This window comes from Hylobates moloch, unplaced genomic scaffold (assembly GCF_009828535.3).
Source record: "Hylobates moloch isolate HMO894 unplaced genomic scaffold, HMol_V3 SCAFFOLD_1, whole genome shotgun sequence".
NCBI lineage: Eukaryota > Metazoa > Chordata > Mammalia > Primates > Hylobatidae > Hylobates > Hylobates moloch.
This window is the reverse complement of record NW_026652276.1, coordinates 182,956,126-182,977,830: the sequence shown is the minus strand read 5'-3', so window position 1 is coordinate 182,977,830 and position 21,705 is coordinate 182,956,126. Positions and strand designations below refer to the sequence as shown.

The 21,705-nt window shown below is 43.1% G+C and overlaps 1 protein-coding gene and 1 long non-coding RNA gene across 2 annotated transcripts in view; one reads left to right on the top strand and one right to left on the bottom strand.

Moving 5' to 3' along the window:
• Positions 1-5,709: 5,709 nt before the first annotated feature.
• LOC116814177 (uncharacterized) lies at positions 5,710-13,334 on the bottom strand. The gene is made up of 3 exons (XR_004371196.2): positions 11,887-13,334; positions 7,137-7,265; positions 5,710-6,195 (listed from the first exon to the last, which is right to left on the bottom strand). It is a non-coding gene; the product is annotated as an uncharacterized LOC116814177 (long non-coding RNA).
• The window catches only part of RSBN1L (round spermatid basic protein 1 like), a 98,946-nt gene continuing 89,699 nt past the window's right edge, over positions 12,459-21,705 (top strand). Inside the window, exon 1 of the mRNA XM_032761245.2 lies at positions 12,459-13,044. Coding sequence (XP_032617136.1) covers positions 12,459-13,044 — 586 coding nt within the window. The remainder of the gene's footprint in view (positions 13,045-21,705) is intronic.

Below are 21,705 nucleotides of genomic sequence, written 5' to 3'. Positions count from 1 at the left end.
ATCCACCCGCCTCAGCCTCCCAAAGTGCTGGGATTACAGGCGTGAGCCACTGCGCCTAGCCTATAACACAGTTTTTATTTTTATTTCTTTTTTTTTTTTTTTGAGATGAGAGTCTCACTATGTTGCCTAGGCTAGACTTGAACTCCTGGGATTGTGGGGTCCTCCTGCCTCAGCCTCCTGAGTAGCTGGGGCTACAGGTGCATGCCACGCACCCAGCTAGAATGCTGGAATTCTAGAATGCTGGAATTCTAGAATGCTAGAATTCCTTTCACTTCTCATTCCTTTTCTGTTCTATTTAGAGTAACTTCTTTAACTCACTCTGTAGAGCCCTGTTTATTTCCTTTGTAATTGGTATGAAGATTTTATACATGTATGAATGTATTATGCATATAATTTTTTGGTGTAATTTCTTTATCCCATGAGGCCTGGATTATGTTCAGTCAGTTTGCTACTGCATACTTAAAACTTGGCATAATGACTGCTAGCACATAGTAGGAGCTCAATAAACATTTGCTAAAAGAAGGAAGACTCAGAGTATATTTTTATTGAAATGATTCACTGATACCAAACTATCTGAATAGTTTGTTCTTTATATCTTTTTATATGTACCCTTTAGAAAAAGGTAAAAATGTCCCTGAACTATGGCTTATGGGCTGTCAAACTAGCCACATGACATAGCGTGATCTTGGAAAAATGGGCCATCTGAGAATACCACAAATACAAAAACCCTAATTCTGAAACACTCAACTGCCATTCCCAACATCCCCACATGGTGTTGGTTGTTTTTTTTGTTTTTTGAGATGGAGTCTCTCTCTGTCGTCCAGGCTGGAGTGCAGTGGCATGATCTTGGCTCACTGCAAGCTCTGCCTCCCGGGTTCAACACCATTCTCCTGCCTCAGCTTCCCGAGTAGCTGGGACTACAGGCACCCACCACCAAGCCTGGCTAATTTTTTTTTTTATGTATTTTTAGTAGAGATGGGGTTTCACCGTGTTAGCCAGGATGGTCTCGATCTCCTGACCTCAAGATCCGCCCACCTCAGCCTCCCAAAGGGTGTTAGTTTTTATGACAATTTAAACATATATAGGCTGGGCACGGTGGCTCACGCCTGTAATACCAGCACTTTGGGAGGCCAAGGCAGGTAGATCACCTGAAGTCAGGAGTTCGGGAATAGTGTGGCCAACATGTGAAACCCCATCTCTACTAAAAATACAAAAATTAGCCGGGTGTGGTGGTGGGTGCCTGTAATCCCAGCTACTCGGGAGACTGAGGCAGGAGAATCGCTTGAACATAGGAGGCGGAGGTTGCAGTGAGCTGAGATCGTGCCACTGCACTCCAACCTGGGTGACAGAATGAGACTCTGTCTCAAAAACAAACAAGCATACAAACAAAATATAGCTCCTGAAACTTGCAAAAAGAAAAAAATAATTAAAAAAAACATATGAAAGGTATATGTAGTTCCAAATATCAGCTTACAGTAATATGACTGGAAGTCATGGGTGAGGGAATAAAACAAATATACACTAAACTGGACAAACAGGTTTTTGAGTCTACTAGAGTCCAAAGGTGGCAGTTATAGTTAAATGAATAGTGCACAAACAAAAATTGCTAAAAGAACAATGATAAGAGGAAGGGGAGTCACTTACTGAGAAATATATTTTTGTGAGTAGTAGACATTATATTCTTGACCAAGAGGGTGTAGGACACAGACTGCTGTGTGGCCACAAAGGGGACTAAATTAAAGAGGATAGATGGATTCTTTTTTTTTTTTTTTTTTTTTTTTGGGAGGGAGTCTCACTCTGTTGCCCAGGCTGGAGTGCAGTGGCATGATCTCAGCTCACTGCAACCTCTGCCTCCCGGGTTCAAGTGATTCTCCTGCCTCAGCCTCCCGAGTAGCTGGGATTACAGGTGCCCACGACCATGCCCATCTAATTTTTGTATTTTTAGTAGAGACGGGGTTTCACCATGTTGGCCAGGATGGTCTCAATTTCTTGACCTCGTGATCTGCCCGCCTCGGCCTCCCAAAGTGCTGGGATTACAGGCGTCAGCCACCGCACCGGGCCTGATAGATGGATTCTTATAAATCCAATCCCGTTACTGAAAAGCAACTCCAAGCATAGGCCCCATAATAATAGGTCAGTAGCATCTTTATCATCCCCATCCATGTAAATTCCTTTCATTTTGCTAACATGCTATAAAATAAACATGGAATACATAGTCACAAAACATGGAACTTCAAGACTAAATTCAATAAACAAATATTTAAAACAAGGGTATTTTTTTTTACGAATGGCCAGTCCTGTAGGACTACCTAACATAATTGCTGCATACTGAACTTCCACATAAGATTTAATTTGAAGAAAGGCTTCTATTACTTTAAAAAATCTTAAAACTACTGTCTAAACAATGGCAAAACTATTACAAATATGTGTGGATTTAGGCCAGGTGTGGTGGTTCACACCTGTAATCCTAGCACTTTGGAAAGTTGAGGAGGGCAGATCACTTGAGCCCAGGAGTTTGAGACCAGCCTGGGCAACATGTTGAGACTCCGTCTCTATTAAAAATACAAAAAGGAGATGGATGTGGTGGTGGGCACCTGTAATCCCAGCTGCTCAGGAGGCTGACGTGGGAGGATCACCTGAGCCCGGGAGGTTGAGGCTGCAGTGAGCCGTGATTGTGACACTGCACTTCAGCCTGCGTGACAGAGTAAGACCCTGTCTCAAACAACAACAATAACAAAACAAAAACCCACAAATACATGTGTTAAAAAAAAAAAAACAGCATTTCAAAATGCTTTGGTTGACTTAACCTAAGTAAAGCCAAAAATCATCAAATATTCCATGGCACACAAAGATCTAAAATGCAGAAAATATAACACACAAAAATATTTTCTGTATTAATACATTAACATATTGTGGAGTTCTGGATTTTGCTCACTTACAAATAGGCACCAAAGAAGTACATCTGAGTTTGAAGTGTATCCCTAGCCTTGAAAACTCAATCACAGTGTTTTGTAATCTCAGGCGCATGTCTAATGTATGACTTGTATAAAAAGGACAGGTTGTCCTTAATACTTGAAGATTAAGTAGCTAGACTAGTGCACGTTTTGCCTATAGCCCTCCCTATGCTGATGAGATACTATTACACTGTTCACAGCTATGATTTCGCTTGGTAGGACCCCATCTTCAGTCAGTTTGGGCTGGTGTAACAAAGTACCATAAACTGGATGGCTTAAAGACAATTTATTTCTCACAGCTCCAGAGGCTGAAAGTCCAAGATCAGACTGCCAGTGTAGGGTTCTGGTGAGGGTTCTTTTCCAGGTCGACTTCTTGTACCCTCACATGGCAGAAAGGGAGTGAGCTAGCTCTTGGACTCTTCTTATGTGGCACTAATCCCATCCACGAGGGTTCCACTCTCGTGACCTATTACCTCCCAAAGACTCCATCTCCAAAATCCATCACATTGGGAATTAGGTTTCAACATATGAACAGGAAGGGAAACATACGTCCATAACCAGCCATATTTTTGCTTTTGACTCCACTTCTGCCTAATGGGATTAAATGATACTTTTTTTCTTAAATGTAAATTTTTTTTTTTTTGGAGATGGAGTCTCGCTCTGTCGCCCAGGGTGGAGTACAGTGGCTCGATCTCGGCTCACTGCAAGCTCCGCCTCCCGGGTTCACGCCATTCTCCTGCCTCAGTCTCTCCGGGTAGCTGGGACTACAGGCGCCCTCCACCATGCCCGGCTAATTTTTTTGTATTTTTAGTAGAGACGGGGTTTCACCATGGTCTCGATCTTCTGACCTCGTGATCCGCCCGCCTCGGCCTCCCAAAGTGCAGGGACTACAAGCGTGAGCCACCGTGCCTGGCCAAATGTAAATATTTTTTGCCTAAAACTATTGCATATCACCATCCTGTTTTGAGTTAAAGATAAAATATTTCCCAATTTCTTCAACCTTTAACAGAAACTATACTACAAATGTAAACAAATTGTTTTCCCACCATAGTGGCTTTAAAAAGTAGAATAAATACTGCAGTCAAGACATCACTTTAAGTTAAATTATTATTTTTTTGTTTTTTGAGTCAGGGCCCTGCTCTGTTGTCCAGGCTGGAGTGCAGTGGCATGATCATGACTCACTGCAGCCTCAACCTCCTGGCCTCAAGCAATTCACCCACCTTGGCATCCCAAGTAGCTAGGACTACAGACATACAGTACCATGCCAGCTTAATTTTTTAATTTTAATTTTTAGTAGAGAAAAGGTGATATGGTTTGGCTTTGTCTCCACTCAAATCTCATCTTGAATTGTAGCTCCCAGAACTCCCATGTGTGGTGGGAGGGACCCGGTGGGAACTGAATCGTGGGGATGCTTTCCCCACACTGTTCTCATGTTAGTGAATAAGTCTCATGAGATCTGATGATTTTATAGGGGTTTCCCTTTTCACTTGGCTCTCATTTCTCTTTTGTCTGCTGCCACCTAAGACATGCCTTTCACCTTCCGCCATGATTGTGAGGCCTCTCCAGCCACATGGAACTGTGAGTCCATTAAACCTCTTTTTCTTTATAAATTACCCAGTCTTGGGTATGTCTTTATCAGCAGCATGAGAACGGACTAATATACAAGGGCTGATCTCAAACTCCTGACCTCAAGCAATCCTCCTACCTTGGCATCCCAAAGTATTGGCATTACAGGCGTGAACTACTGCACCTGGCCTAAGGTCAATTCTTGAATACAGAGACTGAATAGAGATAGGACATTCATAATTTGGACCCTTAAACATAAACCAACTCTTCAAAGCCTTTACATCATCTCATCAGTGTTGCCTGAAGTTTTTGACCAAGTAGCTCAATTTGCTAGGGCTGCTGTAACAAAGTATCACAAACTGGATAGTTTAAACAACAGACATTTGCCTCGCAGTTCCTGAGGCTACAAGTCCAAGATCAAGGTGTCAGCGGGACTGACTCCTTCTGAGGGCTGTGAGGAGAATCTGTCCCAGGACCATCCCCTAGCTTCTGAGAGTTTGCTGGCTACCTTCGGAGTTCCTTGGCTTGTAAAAGCATTACCCCAATGTCTGCCTTTACCTTCAAAAGGCATAGGTATTCTTCTTGTTTGTGTGTCTCTGTTCAAATTTTCTGTTCTTGGAAGGACATTAGTCATACTGGATTAGGGATTGGGGGCCCACCTTATCGCTCCTTCTTTTTTTCTTTCTTTTGTTTGCTTGTTTGTTTGAGACAGAATCTAGCTCTGTCTCCTAAGCTGGAGGGCAGTGGTGTGATCTTGGCTCACTGCAAATTCCACCTCCCAGGTTTAAGGGATTCTCCCGCCTCACCCTCCCGAGTAGCTGGGATTACTTACAGGTGTCCGCCACCAAAATACAAAATAATTTTTGTATTTTTAGTAGAGATGGGGTTTCACTATGTTGGCCAGGCTGGTCTTGAACTCCTGACCTCAGGTGATCCGCCCGCCTTGGCCTCCCAAAGTGCTGGGATTACAGGTGTGAGCCACCAAGCCTGGCCTAATTTTTGTATTTTCAGTAGAGATGGCGTTTCACCATGTTGCCCAGGTTGGTCTTGAACTCCTGACCTCAGGTGATCCACCCACCTTGGCCTCCCCAGAGTGCTGGGATTACAGGTGTGAGCCACCATGCCTGGCCTCCTACTGCTTCTTAACTTGACCTCATTAACTATTGCATCTGCAATGATCGTATTTCCAAATAAGGTCACAGTTTGAGATAATGAGGGTTAGAACTTAAACATGAATTTTTGAGGTACACAATTTAACCTGTTATATACCATATTATGTCTATATTTATTTATTTATAAATTATTTGGATCCAGTACTATAATAACAATTATACACATTGAAACTCCTACACAATTTGAAATTTTCAAGTTAAGGCAAAGGTAACTCTATATAGAAGCAGTGTGTTTTCTGAACCCTTACAGATTGTCTTGCACACTCCTGGATTACACACATCTCATCAATCTCAAGAATAAAATCAAAGTCTTTGGCTTGACAACCTTCCACAACCTGACCTCTGTTTTCTCGCCAGCCTCATCTCCTGTCATTCACAACATTTCCAGCATTCCAACGAGTCTGAACTTTTGCGGTTTCCCATGTGCGCTAGGCTCTTTCTTCATTCAGCATCTCTATGCATGCTGTCTCCTGCTACTGGAATGCCCTCATTCTTGTTGCTTCCTGTGAGCACGTGGTAAACTCCAATCATCTTCTGAAACTCGGCTCAAACGTCATCTCCTCTGGGGAGCCTTCACTGACTGCTCTAGGCAGCAGGAAGCGTTTTGTCAGTGCCCGGTAGCACCTTGGTCATATCTTTATTATTGCAAATTTCTGTTTACACATATAATGTCAGGTGGAACCGATAGCTGGCCTACAAAAACAATGCAATTTCAGGTGGTTCTACTTAACATTCCCTAGACAACAAGTCCACTGGGAGCAGGGACTGTGTTTTATTTTATATTTCCCGTCACTAAAACGGTGTTTGGCATAAAGTAAATGCTTAATACAGGCTTTCTGAAATTAAGGAAAAGCTTACTCTAGCACCACAGTCTACTTGCAGATTTTCCTTTTTGAGAATGGGGTAGTAACTTGATCTCTTCTATAACAATAACTATTAACTATTACTTAAATTTTCTTTGACTTTATTTAGCTTAACATTATTTTAAACAATTCCTTCCCCTCTTTGTTTGCTTCTGTATATGTGGTAAAATATCTTCAAAAAATATACTTTTTGTTTGTTTTTAATTGGTGACTGGGGTTTCACTATGTTGCCTAGGTTGGGCTCAAGCGATTCTCTTGCTTCAGCTTACTGGGCAGTTGGGAATATAAGCATTTGCCGTTGTGCCTGGCCTTATTTTTTAAAAATACAGAAAAATCAGAAAGAAGGTACCTAAGCACTGTTTTGTAACCAATACCAAAGTATTTCACAATTTTACTGTCTTACTTTCAAAATATTTTAATGCTTTCAGATGAGAATTACAAGTAATCATAAGTAGGAATATAAATAGGAAAGCTAAAGAGATTAGTTGTGTAAAATGAATATGACATTTAAAATTCTGACAATTATTTAGTAACAGCAAAGGTAAATCTAATTCCCAAATTTCAAGTGTCCCTAATATTACTTGTTTTGAAGGAAAGCTGTGATACCGGCAACAGTGTTTAAGCATTACATGGGTAGTTAAAAGGCAAATCGGTCCTATCTGAAATGTGGAAATGGCCAGCCCAAGTTAGAAAGCAGTACCTGGTGAAGCCTGTGAGGAACGAGCAGGAAGTGAAAATGGTTACGTGAACATTTTTCACTCTTCCTCATTAAAGCCCTTAAGTTAACAAAAGGTATTTATTGACTCCTCAGCATGCCAAGGCAGTCAAGAACAACACTTTACACAATCTGGCTCTCACCCATTTTAGAGAGCCCTCTCCTTTTATGGCACTTCGTGTCCCTTATCCTTGAACCACAATGAACTTCTCACAAACAATACCACATTGAATGTGTCATTACTCTCAATCTCTTTCCAAACGCTTGTTCCTCAGCCTAGAAAGTCTTTCCCCATGTTCTTTGCTTACTCATCTCATTGTTATCAATTACATTGTCACAGAGTGCTGGGCACATTGTAGACACTTAATACTGTTTGATTGTCATCAGTAATAAATGGGACCACAGTCTTGAACAACAGAGCAACACAGTCTTTTTTTAAATTATACTTTAAGTTTTAGGGTACATGTGCACAACTGGCAGGTTTGTTACATATGTATACATGTGCCATCTTGGTGTGCTGCACCCATTAACTTGTCATTTAGCATTGGGTATATCTCTCAATGCTATCCCTCCCCCCTCACCCCAACAACACAGTCTTAAACAACAGATTATTTGGAAACAGATCTTGTGATTAAAGTTAACTCCATGAGGACAGAGACCATGTCTGCCTTATCTCTTGCTATATTCTAGCACTTAGCCTAGTGCCTGGCAACAGGTAGGTGTAAGTATTTACTGACTAAACACTTAATATGTGTGGAAAATAAGAAAAAGTAGACTATATATATATATACATTTTTTTTTTTTTTGAGATAGAGTCTTGCACTGTTGCCTGGGCTGGAGTGCAATGGCTTGATCTTGGCTCACTGAAACCTCTGCCTCTCGGGTTCAAGCGATTCTCCTGCCTCAGCCTCCTGAGTAGCTGAAATTACAGGTGCACACTGCCACACCTAGCTAATTTTTTTTTGTATTTTTAGTAGAGATGGGGTTTCACTATGTTGGCCATGCTGGTCTCGAACTCCTGACCTCGTGATCCTCCTGTCTTGGCCTCCCAAAGTGCTAGGATTACAGGCAAGAGCCACTGTGCCCGGCCAAAAGCAGACTATTTAATAATTACTTGACAATAAACTGAAGAAGTGAATCCATAAATGGATGGTGAGGGAAGAACCTCTAGCGTAAGTGGTAATATACCAAGGAATAAAGAAACTGTAGAAAATAATGTCACTGACTAGTAAAAGCAAGCAAGCAAACAAACAAAAAACCACCCACAAAAAACTATTACAATGTTACTATAAACATAACAGATTATGGGGGAGAGAGGCAATATATATATAAATATGACTTATGCTTTCAATTGTCATAAGTGGTCAGAGACATTAGTCTGCTGATAGAAATAAAAATAACACTACCTTTCACATCATCAAAAAAAAAATCATTTCCCACTAACATATTTGGGTTTTTCTTTTTGATGCCTCTATTTGGAACATCAAAAATGGTATTTAGGGCCGGGTGCGGTGGCTCACGCCTGTAATCCCAGCACTTTGGGAGGCCGAGGCAGGCAGATGACGAGGTCAGGAGATCGAGACCATCCTGACTAATACGATGAAACCCCGTCTCTACTAAAAATACAAAAAGTTAGCCGGGTGTGGTGGCGGGAGCCTATAGTCCCAGCTACTTGGGAGGCTGAGGCAGGAGAATGGCGTGAACCCGGGAGGCGGAGCTTCCAGTGAGCCGAGATCGTGCCACTGCACTGCAGCCTGGGCGACAGAGTGAGACTCCGCCTCAAAAAAAAGAAAAATGGTATTTAGGCTGGGTACCGTGGCTCATGCCTGTAATCCCAGCACTTTGGGAGGCCAAGGCAGGCGAATCACTGGAGGTCAGCAGTTTGAGACCAGCCTGGCCAACATGGCGAAACCCTGTCTACAAAAAATTCAAAAATAAGCTGGGTGTGTTGGCGCGTTTTATAACAGACAAGTCCTGTCTTTAGATCTGGGTAAGGGGCCTCTGTTTACTTGGCCCTCCTCTTGCTGTAAAGGACAAGGAGCCCATGAGGTCAGGGGCCATTGCCTGCCTGGAGCCTGCACTCCTCTTTTAGACTGGCTAGATCTGAGGGCAGAGTGAGCTGCCGATTGTACATTACCATTTGCGGAGGGGTGGGGATATGGACATACACCTGGACATGTTGGGTGCATGTACGGCCTTTCGGTGTGGCAGGTGAAGTTGGGGATGGGAGGAGAATGGGGTCAGTCCAGGGACTCTGAGAACTCTAAATTAAAACATGGACTTCCAGATCATATGAAAGTGGATCTGTCAAGGTAGTAGAATAGAATGTATTTTATATAATAGTTTGTTATCTTGATTTATTTTTTAAATATTTAGACAGATGGTGTGTGGACCTCCATAGCCACACTCTTGCTTAGGCTCTACAAATTTAGTGCCAGGCCTAATAACAGTGCATGAGAGTATAATGTAATGCAAGGAGTAACAAATTCATGCAGGCAAGGGTATAGTTTAACTGGGCTCTTAAGAAGTCCGATTTTCCAGACCTGTGTGCTAGAGATCAGGGAATGAGTGGTGCAAGTTTCCAGGTACTACATTAATGTACGTTAGAGACACTTTTCTAGATCAGGAGGGCCAACAATTAAAAAATGAGTTCAACTGTAATGGTTTTGGTGTAATTTTGAAAAGCTTCTTGAATATGGCATAAGTTGAGTGTGGAAGGGACCTTAGTGATCACGTAATCAAATTTGCTAACTTAACAGGTAAGAAAACAGAGGTCCTAACAAGTGAGGCAGCCTGACTAAGGTCACGAAACTAGTGCGTTAGCAGATGATTTCTAGCCTAATCCACTCAGTCCACTCTCCCACCAATGCTAATTTTCTTGAAGACATCTGCTGCCAGTCAATTCCAATTAGAAAGTTTTCATGTTACATATTACTTTTATTACTTTAAAAAATTTGAGGCACATAAAAATAAGTCCATAAACCAATATTAAATTTGACTCCAAAACATTCTTTTTTTTTTTTGAGATGGAGTCTCACTGTCATCCAGGTGGGAGTGCAGTGGCACGATCTTGGCTCACTGCAACCTCCACCTCCAGGGGTCAAGCGATTCTTTTGTCTCAGCCTCCCAAGGAGCTGGGACTACAGGCATGCACCACCATGCCTGGCTAATTTTTTTTGTATTTTTAGTAGAGACGGGGTTTCACCACGTTGGTCAGGCTGGTTTTAAACTCCTGACCTCAGGTGATCCACCCACCACCGCCTCCCAAAGTCTTGGGATTACAGGCGTGAGCCACCCATCGCTCTTGGACAAAAAAAAAAAAAATTCTAAAAAATATTCTTAAAAAAATGAGTAAATAGGCACTGTCACCCCAGGTGGAGTGCAATGGCACGAACTCGGCTCACTGCAACCTCTGCTTTACAGATTCAAGGGATTCTTCTGCCTCAGCCTCCAGAGTAGCTGGGACTACAGGCGTGTGCCACCATGCCCAGCTAATTATGTATTTTTAGTAGAGACGGGGTTTCACTATGTTGGCCAGGCTGGTCTCGAACTCCTGACATTGTGATCTGCCTGCCTTAGCCTCCCAAAGTGCTGGGATTACAGGTGTGAGCCACCGCGCCCGGCCACATTCCTTATCTTTTAAGCTAAAACCCATCACCCCAAATTGCTTATTTTCGAAGCAAAAATCAAAGCACATGCTTACAAAAACATCACCCGCAGTGTGCTTACTAAATGCTAAAATACAGAAACCTAAAAACACAATTCTTGCTTTTCAAACATCTATAAATAATCGCCAACGAATTTTTCTTGGCAAGTCTAAGTTATAATAATAATAATTATTATCATTTTTTGAGACAGAGTCTTGCCCCGTCGCCCAGGCTGGAGTGCAGTGGCGCGATCTTGCCTCACTGCAACCTCCGCCTCCTGGGTTCAAGCGATTCTCCTGCCCCAGCCTCCCGAGTAGCTGGGATTACAGGTGCGTGCCTCCATGCCCAGCTAATTTTTGCATTTTTAGTAGAGACGGGGTTTTACCATGTTGGTCAGGCTGGTCTCGAACTTCTGACCTCGTGATCTGCCCGCCTCGGTCTCCCAAAGTGCTGGGATTACAGGCGTGAGCCACCGCGCCCGGCTATAATAATTATTATAAAATTTGCATCTTAAGGCCGCACATGGTGGCTCACGCCTGTAATCCCAGCACTTTGGGAAGCGGAGGTGGGCCGATCACCTGAGATCAGGAGTTCCAGTCCAGCCTGGCCAACATGGTGAAACCCTGTCTCTAATAAACACAAAAATTAGCCAAGCATGGTGTCGGACGCCTGTACTCCCTGTTACTGGGGAGGCTGAGGCAGGAGAATCGCTTGAATCTGGGAGGCGGAGGTTGCGGTGAGCCGAGATCGCGCCACTGCACTCCAGCCTCGACAACAGAGCAAAAACTCCGCCTCAATAAATACATAAATTAAAAATCTTAAGGGTCTAGTCACAACAGTTCAAAAAAGTCTCCAAACACAGGGAGACTCTCTCACCTTCAAGCTTGTAAGTAATACGAAAGTTCTAGACTTGCTGGAAGTTATCTCCTTCAATGGATTACAGCACATGATCTAGCAATAATAACGTACCTTGTCACCACATCAAATGATTTTGAACACTTCCCATCAATCGACTACCGACTAACAAAAAGAAGGACTCGATTCCCGGCAATTTTTTCTCTTCTTAACTGAGCATTCCCGAAATCCAGCTTTCTGAAAGCGCAGAAGCAGGGTGAGAGGCACCCCAGGAAAAATGGAAGGCAAAGTGGTACAAGTTAAAACAGTCTTCGTCGCAGCAGAGACGATCGCTACCTCGGCCATGGCAGATCTGGAGGTCTGGGGCGGGGATTCTTCCCTGATATCTACCGGGCACTCGAGTTCACGCCAGCGACAGTGGAAATCCCTCCCCTCGCAGTGCGCTCCGCCACTAGCCGCACCCCGCCGGGCTCTGACCTCCAAAGAGGGTCCCTATGGCGATCCCGCCCCTGCGTCTGATGTTTGTGCCTTTGATTGGCTCTTAGGTGGATCCCTCAGCGTGGCTCGCCCAATGGAGGTCCCGGCCGGTGGCCTGGCCGCTCCGCCCCTTCCCTACCCCTCGCGGAGGGCCCGCCCCCTGCCCCGCGCCGGCTAGCGGAGGAGAGTAAATACAACAGGAGCGCAAAATGGCGGAACCGCCGAGCCCCGTGCACTGTGTCGCTGCCGCGGCCCCCACCGCCACCGTCTCGGAGAAAGAACCGTTTGGCAAGCTGCAACCCTCCTCCCGGGACCCTCCGGGTTCTCTGTCCGCCAAGAAGGTCCGGACTGAGGAGAAGAAGGCACCGCGGAGAGTGAACGGAGAAGGGGGCAGCGGCGGGAACAGCAGGCAGCTGCAGCCGCCAGCAGCACCTTCGCCTCAGAGCTATGGCAGCCCCGCTTCTTGGAGCTTTGCCCCTCTATCTGCTGCTCCCTCCCCGTCCTCTTCTCGGAGCAGTTTCTCTTTCTCCGCTGGCACGGCCGTTCCGTCCTCAGCCTCCGCTTCCTTGTCTCAGCCGGTGCCGCGCAAACTGCTGGTCCCTCCTACGCTGCTGCACGCTCAGCCTCCCCATCTCCTCCTGCCCGCCGCCGCCGCCGCTGCCTCGGCTAACGCCAAGTCGCGCAGACCTAAGGAGAAGCGGGAGAAGGAGAGGAGGAGGCACGGTCTCGGCGGGGCCCGAGAGGCCGGCGGGGCCTCCCGGGAGGAGAACGGGGAGGTGAAGCCGCTGCCCCGAGGTGGGTGCCGTGCGGGGAGGGGGAGGGGAGGGCGCCGCAGGTCCCCGCCGCCCCCTGGCGCCCACGGGGCCCGGGAAGGGGGAGCGCGGCGGCCGCGTGCGCCGGCCTGGACGGGCCGGGAGGCGTCTGGTTTTCAGCAGAGGATTTTGCAGTTCCCAAGGGGACAGGAAATGGAGCCTGTAATTTCGGTTGCAGAGAGGGGGATGGCCGACACTCTTATTTTCTGTATTGTTTCTTCCTCCCAGTTAGTGCGCTGTAAGATTTGTGAAAATCCGTCTTGAGGACTCCCCTAGGTTTGTTTGGCTAGGGAGAGAGATGGAGGGAACGGGATGGGGAAGGGTTTGGTCTTGTAAAAGATGCTTGATTGATTGTTAGACCATTTAGACGTGGTCGCGGGAATTCGTATTTGTGACACAGCGTTCAACCGGGGATAATCCTGTCAAAAAAGGGGTGTGGAGAGAGCACTGGCGTCAGCTGGAAGCTACCAGAGGCCTGAGCTTTTCATCCCTATTAGGGAAATGAGGTAGCGTGCAGGGCCCGGAGTGCGCTGTTTCGTAAGGTACCCTCCCTGCGCCCTACTCTCCGCTGCGTATTCTTAAGTGTTTTGGCTGGTCCTGTTTGAAATACCACCCTTCTGAAAAAATTTTCAGCCATATTCTTTTTTTCCCTGCAGCAAATGGTAAAGCCAGGAGCTTTGACGATTTTTGGCCAGATCAAGCGGCTGCAGAATGTTTGAGCATTAGAAAAAGGCAAATTCTTAAGGGTTCTTGTCAGACAGGGTCAGTTTTGTTTTTAAATGTAGGCTAGTCGTATAATTTTTCAGGTGTTTCCACCACTTCAGCTGCGGATACACAATGATCTGACAGTAGTGCAACATACAGACTAGTTGAAAATCAAATCTTTATGTGATCGCAACCTTAAAGCGCATAATTATTATAAATGTACACTGCTACACAGTGTTATCAGATAACTTTTTGTTTTTTAGAAAAAGAAATGTCAAGCAGTTTTAGCATTGCTGATCTAACAGTAGCTCAGATCATGAAAAATTCTCTGTTTGGATTATAATGGTTTGTTTTCACAACTTAAAACATGCTGCATGTGCATGCATGTAGCAATAGTGTCACTTCTTCCTTGATATTTTTTGCCTGTAGCGAAGCTCTAACATCTAAGCATAGCCGTCAGGGACTCTGGTGCAATGTAAATATCTTTCAGCTTCCGGGAGTGTTGCTTCTAGGAAAGTGGCTTTGACGATGGGATTTATGGTACTTTTAGTCAGGAATTCCAGGTGGTTAGTATTTTAAAGCTATTTTGTTTTAACAATTATATGTAAAATTTAGGAGATAAGTGCCTGGAAGTTTGTCCATATGCAGCTTGGTATCATCACTAGTGTTTGTGGTGTGTAAACTGCACATTTGCTCTAAGTTCTCTGAAAGAGGAAGTGGATATGAGTATTACACAGTTGGAGTAGTGGAATATTTGAGAAGAAATAAGTAAGCATTCTTTAACAATTCTAACTTAAAATGTGGAGTACACAAATGGTCCTTAAAGTGAAATGGCTGTTAAAGAGGAATTTTTATAGTCTTTTCAATTACATTTAGAATCCTTCTTTTGAGGGTTAACACTAATATTATTAATCCTGGATATAAACAGTGATAGGTTTTACATTAAGATGTGGGAATGATCTTTTCCCATGACCTATGTGGGTTTTTTGGAGTAGTGACAAGATACTAACACTACTGTAAGACTTTCATTTTTTTCAGACACAAATGCTATCTTGTTGAGGAAAAACTATCAGAGAAAAAGATTGCTTTTCTGTGTCTTGGTGGTAAATTTAATGGTGAAAATTTTTCCCTCGTAACTTGGGGAATACTTATATCTTTCTAAAGTTTGGATTTAACTGAATTGAGGTTCTGTTTTAACGAATTAAGAAGATTCTTAAATAGCGGTATTAACAAGTGGTATAGCAAGAATACATACATGCCTTTATTATAGATATAATTGCAAATATGAAAGTCCTAATTTGCAATACAATGCTCATTTCTCTGTGCTTTTTGTAAAAATCTTAGTGAATGGGTGACCAAGTGTTTGTTTAGGTATATACCTCTTTTTAATGTTGCCCTGAGTTGGCCGTGCATGGTTCAGTAACCCCTCAATTATCCACAGCTGGCTGATTGAACAGTCTGATTCAGAACCAGACATTAGCTATAAAGACACCTAAACAAGGAAGAGATTCTCCCTCAACAAAACAAAACTGAACCACACACACCCGAAAGACCTAGCCTGCACCCCAATTTGATCAAACAATTAAGCTCTTGTATTAATAGTAGGGCTTTTAAAAAGTTCTAAGTCAGAACTGCTTTATTTTTACGTTGGTGACAATTCTAACAGAATGTATTTGGGTTAAATGAAAGCTTGTGTATGAAAGGGCCTAGCAGGGTATTTAGTAAATGTTATTTGAGTCTGAAGCATAGTTATTAATTTTTTTAACCCTATAACTAATTGAAAGATGGGTGAATGCTGATAGAGGAAGGATCATTGACAGATATGAAAGTTAAGAATGATGAACAAGAGAATTATGAAAGTATACTAATGTGGTTCCATTTAGTACCAGGGCCTGATGCCTCACAATCTCTAAGGCCATCTAATCATAGTGCTGTAGCTGACTCGCGTGATAGCTTGACTCACCAAGTAAAAGTTAAATTTCTTATAAAAAGGAAAAGTGCAAAACAATTTAGATTTTTTTTTTTTTTTTTTTGAAACAGAGTCTCGCTCTTGTTGCCCAGGCTGGAGTGCAGTGGCGTGATCTAGGCTCACTGCGACCTCCACCTCCCGGGTTCAAGCAATTCTCCTGCCTCAGCCTCCCGAGTGGCTGGAATTACAGGCACTCGCCAACACGCCTGGCTAATTTTTGTATTTTTAGTAGAGCGGGGGTTTCACCATGTTGGCCAGGCTGGTCTCAAACTCCTGACCTTGTGATCCGCCTGCCTTGGCCTCCCAAAGTGCTGAGATTACAGACGTGAGCCACCGTGCCCGGCCAACATTTTAGATTTTTAAAACCAGAAAATAACCTGATTTTAGTGCTTATGGAGGTAATTTACTGAAGAGTTAGTCAGTATTCCTGTAAGACTGAATAAATTGTAGAATTGTAAGTGTGGAAAGTAAAAGTGGACATATACCAAGGGTATCCAAAATTTAGAATTGTTTTATGGCAAACAACACAACAAATATTTCATTAGCTATCAATGTGCCTTCACTGACTCCAGTAACCAGTAAAATTTGTATAGATCTTCTAATTTTTGTTAGTACTTTTGCTTTGTATTTGTTAACTTACTTTTTTCCTTAAAATGACCCTGTGAAGTATTTCAAGACAAAACCAGCATTTCACTGAATTTTTGTCTTGAAAGTGTAGTTGCAGGATTTAACTCTCATGAAAATAGCAGCTTTTCTTAGAATCTAATAATTTGAGGTATATAAATGTGAGTGATGTCAAAGGGATGGGTGTCTGAAGATTTTTCTAACTACACTCTCCTCCAATATTGTTACTGCACAATTTTAGGTTAAGTTCATATTCAGAGTTTTTATCATATGACTAAATATTTGTCTCTGCTGAGGGAATAATTTACTATGATTTTATTTTTTTGTGTAACCTTTTGTTTTTCATGTCTCATTTTTTTCATTTGCTTAGTTTTCTCTGGCAGAGTCTTTCTGTACCCTCCAGTAGCTCCATAAAATGCTTCTCAATACAATTTTCCACACGGGCAAATCTGTCAGATAAACTTACCCGTTCCATTTGTTCCTGTAGACATCCCTTCTGGGGCCGGGCGCGGTGGCTCACGCCTGTAATCCCAGCACTTTGGGAGGCCGAAGCTGGCGGATCGCCTGAGCTCAGGAGTTCAACACCAGCCTGGGTAACACGGTGAAACCCCATTTCTACTAAAAATACAAAAAATTAGCTGGGTGTGGCGGCGCGCGCCGATAGTCTCAGCTGCCTGGGAGGCTGAGGCATCGCTTGAACCCTGGAGGCGGAGGTTGCAATGAGCTGAGATGGCGTCACTGCACTCCAGCCTGGGCGACAGAGCAAGACTCTGGCTCAAAAACAAAAACAAAAACAAAAACAAAATAACAACAACCAAAAAAAAAAAACAAGACATCCCTTCTGTAGCTGTCCTTACTGCTTTATCCTGGGTTGTTTCCTCTTTAGGCCTGCTGCATAGCTATCACCTTGGGACTTTCCTTAGCTGACATTCTGGGAATTTCTTTAACTTTTGTTGAATTTTATTTTTCCGGATCTCATGCCTTCCTTTTGGTTTCTTCCTTCATTTTGGATTTCCTTTTTACCCTTTTACTTGACTGGTGGTTGAGAGATTTCTGCGTTGGAAATAATTTTCCCTCAAAAGTTTGAAGGTGGTGTTCCATTATTGCCTGGTTCCCAAAGTAGATGTTAAGACGTCTGATCTCCAAAAAGTTGTCTATTTTAGTATCTGGGGGATTTCAATCCTTTCACTGAATTTTATAATTTGTATATTTTTATCTTTGGTGTTTTTCTTCACATCTCACTCTTCCTTCTGAACTTTGACTGAATTTTACTTTATTATTTTTTTTTTTTTTGAGATGGAGTGTCACTCTGTTGCCTAGGCTGGAGTGCAATGGCATGATCTTGGCTCACTGCAGCCTCTGCCTCCTGGGTTCAAGCAATTCTCCTGCCTCAGCCTCACAAGTAGCTGGGATTACAGGTGTGTGCCATGACGCCCAGCTAATTGTTTGTATTTTTAGTAGAGATGGGGTTCCTCCATGTTGGCCAGGCTGGTCTCGAACTCCTGGGCTCAGGTGGTCTGTCTGCCTTGGCCTCCCAAAGTGCTGGGATTATAGGTGTGAGCCACCATGGCTGGCCTTGACTGAATTTTAAAGTTTTAGCTTTTGTTTTTTTGAGACCGTCTCGCACTGTTGCCCAGGCTGGAGTGCAATGGTGCAATTTCGGTTCATTGCAACCTCTGCCTCCCAGGTTCGCGTGATTCTCCTGCCTCAGCCTCCCGAGTAACTGGGACTACAGGTGCATACCACCACATCCAGCTAATTTTTTGTATTTTTTAGTAGAGATAGGGTTTCACTATGTTGGCCAGGCCGGTCTCCAACTCCTGACCTCATGATCCACCCGCCTCGGCCTCCCAAAATTGCTGGGATTACAGATGTGAGCCAACGCGCCCAGAAAAGTTTAAGCTTTTAATAAGAATTTTTAAGAGCTCCTGTCCTTTGTTTCAGTATTACAGTATTTTGTTCCTTTTTCATGGGTGCAACATTTTCTGTTTCTTCTTCAAGGATATTAATTACAGCTTCTTTGAGGTGTTCTTCTGTTCTTCCTGTTGTTTTTGGTTCTTCTTATTTCTGTATGTTTTGGTTGCTTTCTTTTAGTTGGAGGTTTTGTTCAGATCTTTGTGATCATGAGCGAGGTTAATGACTAATGGACTGCTGTGTTTTTAATCTTCATTTCTTTTCTCTGGGTGGTGGGTAAGAAGGCTTTCAGTTTCTTCAGATAGAAGTCCTTTAATTTTCCTGTCTCTGTGTGGGTGGAATGATGGAGAGAGGAGGGGTGTCTTAGTCACTCCGGCTGCTATAATAAAATACCATAGAATGGGTGACTTAACGGAAATTAATTTTTTCATAATTCTGGCGGCTGGAAGCCTGAGGTCAGCATGCCATCATGGCCGGGTTCTGGTTAGGGCTCTTTTCCTGGTCTGTAGATGACTGCCTTCTTCCCGTGTGCTCACATGACTTTTCCTATAATGGAAAGAAAAATCTCTTACTTTTCTCTTTATAAAGCTACCAATTTTATTGGATTGGGACTGTGCCCTTTGACCTCATTTAATCTTAGTTACCTCCGAAAAGCCTTATTTGCAGATGCAGTCACATCGGGCATTGAGGCTTCAACATATGGATTTTGGGGAGGCATGATTCAGTCCATAGCGAAGGGCTCGGCAGAGGTAATGAGTTTGTATGACAGGGTTCTAGTGCTTCATGGGGGAAGAAAGCTACAAGTCTTGTCATTCATTTCGTAAGTTTTTACCTAGTCTCCCTGTTTTCATACCAGCATTTCACTTCTCTTTTCTGTGAGGGATACCCCTCATCTTGGAGCCACTCTGATTCAGTTTTGCTGAGGACCATACCTCTTGTTCCCTTAGGAGTGTGTGTTTGTGGGTATTCTGCCCTATTTCCTAGCGCCCTCTGATTTCTGAGCTTTTCTGGAGTATTGCAGAGTAAAGAGGATTGTTGGTCATTATCTCTCCCATTATGCTAAGGCATTTACCATTCTACCATCAGTTTTTTGTCTTTATACGTTGTATTTCAGGTAATAGTTACAGTATCTCCTAGTTATGTCAGAGGTGGAGTGTGTGTGTTTGTCTCTTTTTTCCTACTGTTTGGGTATTTTTTTTTTTTTTTTTTTTTTTTTTGGAGAAGGACTCTATTTCACCCAGGCTGGAGTGCAGTGGCACAATCTTGCTCATTGCAACCTCTGCCTCCCAAATTCAAGTCATTCTCCTGCCTCATCCTCCCAGGTAGCTGGGACTACAGGTGCCCACCAACATGCCCAGCTAATTTTTGTATTTTTGTAGAGTTGGGGTTTCACTATGTTGGCCAGGCTGGTCTCGAACTCCTAACCTCAGGTGATCTGCCTGCCTCACCCTCCCAAAGTGCTAGGATTACAGGCGTGAGCTACTGCGCTCGGCCTGTTTGGGTATATTTTTAAGAGACAGGTGTCTTGCTCTGTTGCCCAGGTTGGAATGCAGTGGCACAATCATAGCTCAATGTAACCTTGAACTCCTGAGCTCAAAGGATCCTCCTGCTTCACCCTCCCCAGTAGCTAGGACTACAGGTGTGCAAGCACGCCCCGATACACTTACTCTTTTTGAGCTGACATATATCTGTTATAAAGGGATGATATTTTCACAGAGTGATTGTTAGAATTATGTGAACATGGTATATTGTAGAAGCTGGCATATTGTTAGGCATTCGTAAGGGATGCTAGTTCCTGACCTTTGTTTCATACCTAACACATTGGAGACATGTAGTTTCACTGAATTCACAAGTAAGTATAATTTGTCTAATTTTCCCATGGTGTCCTGGTTTCTGAGACCACCTGACATGTTAGAATGAACAATACTAACTTTTTGAAAGAAGTTTGTATTTCAGAAGTTTTAAGTTGATATAATAAATCTCATTAATTTTTCTTTTTTTTTTTTTGAGGCGGAGTCTCGCTCTGGCGCCCAGGCTGGAGTGCAGTGGCGCGATCTCGGCTCACTGCAAGCTCCGCCTCCCGGGTTCACGCCATTCTCCTGCCTCAGCCTCTCTGAGTAGCTGGGACTACAGGCGCCCGCCACCACGCCCGGCTGATTTTTTTTTTTATATTTTTAGTAGAGACGGGGTTTCACCGTGGTCTCGATCTCCTGACCTCGTGATCCGCCCGCCTCGGCCTCCCAAAGTGCTGGGATTACAAGCGTGAGCCACCGCGCCCAGCCGAATCTCATTAATTTTTCACCAATCTCAAGTGAATTAAAATTTTCAAGTAATGGATAAACTACCTAAAATAGGATATTGAAAAATAATAATAAACTTACAACTTCAGAACTTTTTCATTTTTGAGTATACATTAAACTTTATGTTGTATATTTTATTTTTTCTTGAATTACAGATTGAAAAGTTTAACTTTTTAATCACAAGATTTTTAATTAATACAAAAGAAACCAGTGTACCTTGAATTCTGGGTGTACCCATTATGCTACTTCAACAGTTTTTTTCACCTCCCCTCCTCCACTTATTTATTTTTGGCTCTAGCATTTTAAAGCATATTCCAGACATAAATAATTTCACTAAGAAACAATTAGAGCTGATTTTTTCTTTCCCATTACATAACTAATAGTGCTTATAAAGTTTAAATTGTGGCCAGGCACGGTGGTTCATGCCTGTAAACCCAGCACTTTGGGAGGCTGAGGTGGGTGGATCACCTGGGGTCAGGAGTTTGAGACTAGCCTGGCCAACATGGTGAATCCCCGTCTCTACCAAAAATACAAAAATTAGCTGTGTTGGGTGCCTGTTATCCCAGCTACTTGGGAGGCCGAGGCAGGAGAATCGCTTGAACCTGGGAGGCGGAGGTTGCAAGTGAGCCAAGATGGCACCATTGCACTCTTCCGTGGGCGACAGGCGACAAGAGCGAAACTCTGTCTCAAAAAAAAAAAAAATTTTTTTTAATTGTGTGTGTGTGAGTGTATAAATATAAGAGTGAGATTCTTCCTCTACCCCAAACTATCATTAATTGATGTATCTCCAATATCTTAACCCCCATACTATCATTAATTTGGTATATTGCCAGTCTAGATTTGCTTTTATATTTTCCAGATTAGCTCTTGTTAAAAAATTATTTTTAAAAATTGTGATAAAATACATGTACCTTGACTTTTTAATATGACATTGACTTTTTGAAGATACCAGTCCAGCATACCTATTATCATGCAGATTTTCCTGTATTCATAATTTTTAAATAATTGTCCTATTGTGGTGATACTTTGTATTTCTTGTAAATTGGAAGTTAACTAGAAAGACTTGATTAAATTCAAGTTAAACAATTTTGGTGAGAGTGTTTCCTAGGTACTCATATTACATCTGGATCAG